The 3,184-nt window shown below is 39.8% G+C and overlaps 1 protein-coding gene across 1 annotated transcript; it reads right to left on the reverse strand.

Moving 5' to 3' along the window:
* Nucleotides 1–1,895: 1,895 nt before the first annotated feature.
* On the reverse strand, nt 1,896–2,911 carry LOC103739529 (olfactory receptor 6C65-like). The gene is given in 3 exon segments (XM_029566865.1): nt 1,896–2,300; nt 2,302–2,565; nt 2,567–2,911. Coding segments are annotated over 3 exon segments (996 nt in total). The 5' UTR covers nt 2,894–2,911.
* Between the last annotated feature and the right edge of the window lie 273 nt (nt 2,912–3,184).

Consider the following 3,184-nt stretch of genomic DNA (forward strand, 5'->3'; position numbering starts at 1 on the left):
ATAACTCTCATTTTTGAGACAAAATTCAATGTTTCCAAGTAGCACTCATTCTAAGCAATGTTGTTCTAATAATTAGAAGAACTTCACATCGGTCATTTACAATTCTGATAAAGTGCTGTGGCAATGGAAATGACCGAACCGTGCAACAACTTTCTGACTGTCCTTTGGTTTGGTTTTGTCATTTCCTTACAAATCTGTATAGAAGTTGCCTGTTGACATTCTATAGTGTGCAACTTCTAACAATGAGAATGGTTTTCAGAATTTTTTTTTTTTGGTGTTTTTGAGACAGGGTCTCCCTTATGGCCTCCGCTGTCCTAGAGCTCACTATGTAGACCAGGCTGGCCTTGAACTCACAGAGATCTGCCTGTCTCTGCCTCCTGAATGCTGGGTTTAAAGGTATGCACCACCACACCCGGAGACTGGTATTTTTAAAAGGTTTTTTTAACGGACTTCAAGTAATCCCAGCCCGAGTCCCTCCTTTTAGCCTCTCAGATACTTAAATTTGGCCCTAAGTGTTCTTTGTCACTGTCTCCCCAACTGCTGCCACTTCTTCCTGACTTGGCATCAGATCAGACCAACCAGGACAAATCTCATCTTGGCGATGAGACACGAGACACATTTAAGACCAAGCCATGAGATGGCTAATCAGATATGACTTCAAAGAAATTGTACAGAAGAAAAGGTCAAAGTGGTCAGATATAAACAAAGTCATGGTGGACCTAATGACACGTAAAGTCAGAGAACCTGAATTTGAGGCCAGCCTGGATTATTCAGAAAAGCGAATACAGAGTCACCTACACCAGCCTTTCAAAGCCGGCTACAGTCAAGAGGTTACAACAAACACTCCTTTTGAATGGTTACCTGACACTTTTGAGCTGCTTTGGCCTTTGAATCCTACTTGAATTATTCAATTTATGGTTTTTCTTTCAAACACAATATTTTGGGAATTTCACACAGATCCAGCAATAGATAGCCCAGTATTCCAAATCTACTAATAGATGGACAGAATGTGGGGCAATGTTAACATAGTTTAATGGTTAAGAGCACTGACTGCTCTTGCAGAGGACCCAGCACCCACATGGCAGCTAACAACTATCTGTAGCTCTAGTTCCAGGGGATTCGATGCCGTCTTCTTACCTTCATGGGCATTGCATGACATGGGTACAGTTACATACTTGGAGGCACTGCACTCATACACATAAAATAAAAATAATAAAATATTTAAGGAGTTGTAGAGATGGCTCAGCAGTTAAGAACACTGGTTGTTCTTGTAGAAGACCGGGGTTCGAATCCCAGCACCCATGTGGCAGCTAAAAACTGTTTGTAACTCCAGTCCCAGGGGATCCAACAGCCTCTTCTGTCCTCTGTGGGCATTGCATGACATGGATGCACTTACCTACATGCAGGCAATACACACATACACATAAAATTTTAAAAAATGATAATAACTTTTAAAAATTAAAAAATTATTGTCTCCTAGTTTTGCACTAAAGCAGCAAGCAAGAGACTCACAATTCAGGTTACTGGGTATAAAAATTTACAGAAAAAAATTTTAAGACTCTAGGAAAATACAGTTGAATATAGACATTTTTTGTAAAGGGAACCTTAAAACAACCATGAAATGCTTGGCCAGGCCATTTAATTTGAATTCTACTCTCCATCCCTTCCACACTGTAGTTTCCTTTCTTTGTAACGTGCCATTTGTTGAAGTACTAGGAAATTTACTTTTCTCTTAGGTTGGTTGTTTCCTGTGTGCATCATAACTAGACGTAAGCTCTCCAAGTGCATGATCTTTGTGTGCTTTGTTTGTTCCTGTATAGCCATTGCTTAGAATCGTGCTTTCTACTTATTTGTGGGTTGATGATTTGTGGTTTCAGGTACAGAGATGAGAAATATTAATGCTCATTTGATGATAGCATTTTTTTGGTGAAGTCCTTGAATGCCTGTTTGACCTGCTGGTTCCTCAAGGTATAAATAAAGGGATTCAGCATGGGAGCAACAGAGGTGTTAAGCACTGCGACCCCTTTGTTTAGAGCCACACCCTCTGCAGTAAATTAATCCCAGGAAAGACAGAAAAGGCAATTAAGACAGAGACAGCTCAGAAAGTCCAGATTTTTTATATACATAAAAATGCAACTTCCGTAGGAAATGGAAACCACAATCACATGGGAGGAACATGTAGAAAAAGCTTTTTTCCTTTCCTGGGCAGAGGGGAGCTTCAGAATTGTTCTAAGGATAAGTTCATAGGAGAGAATCACCAAGGCCAAAGTTAGTATGAGTGTGAACACTGCTAAAAAAAAATGCCATGAGCTCTAGGAACCTTGTGTCTGTGCAAGCGATCTGCAGCATGGGGGAAGAGTCACAGGTGAAGTGGTCAATGATGTTAGAGTCACAGAATTCCAGCTGGAGACCCATAATCACTGGGGGGGAAATGATGACGAAATCAGCTGACCAGGAACCGATTACAAGATGATTGCAGACTTTGTGGTTCATGATGGCTGTGTAGTGGAGAGGTTTGCAGATAGCTACATAGCGACCATAGGACATTGCAGCCAGTAGAAAAAAATTCTGTTGATCCCAGATGGATCAGAAAAAATACTTGTGCCATGCAAGAGTTATAGGAAATGGCTGTGCTTCCTGTAGCAATGCTAATCAGAAACCGAGGAATGCAGAGAGTTGTAAATGAAATTTCTAAGAAAGAGAAATTCCTGAGGAAGAAATACATGGGAGTTTTCAAGTGAACATCTGACAGTGTTAACATAATGATGGTCGTGTTTCCACTTACACTTAGTAAGTATGTGATCAGCATAAAGCAGAATATCACAACTTGGAACTCCGGGTCATCTGTAAGTCCCAGAAGGATGAATTCTGTAATTGCTGTCCTATTTGGCATGGCTGAGCTCTGAATTTGGATAGGTCTGCAAATTAAAGGAACAATGTCAACTCGATGTGATTTCAAATACATTTGTAATGTTCTTACTTTGCACAAAGGAAGCCTTTACTTGATGCTTTTAACAAGAAATGATAAAACGGCTATTCATCAGAATTGAAAGTTCATATTGGGTTTGGGGAGGGAAAGGGTTAATCTGTTTCACTGAGCTTGAGAAACATTAAGAAAGTTATAAAAATATACATGTAGAAAATTTAAAAACATAATGTCCATAAAGTCCAATTTATAATTGTC

The sequence above is a fragment of the Nannospalax galili genome, unplaced genomic scaffold (assembly GCF_000622305.1).
Source record: "Nannospalax galili isolate Female #2095 unplaced genomic scaffold, S.galili_v1.0 scaffold1241, whole genome shotgun sequence".
Classification (NCBI taxonomy): Eukaryota; Metazoa; Chordata; class Mammalia; order Rodentia; family Spalacidae; genus Nannospalax; species Nannospalax galili.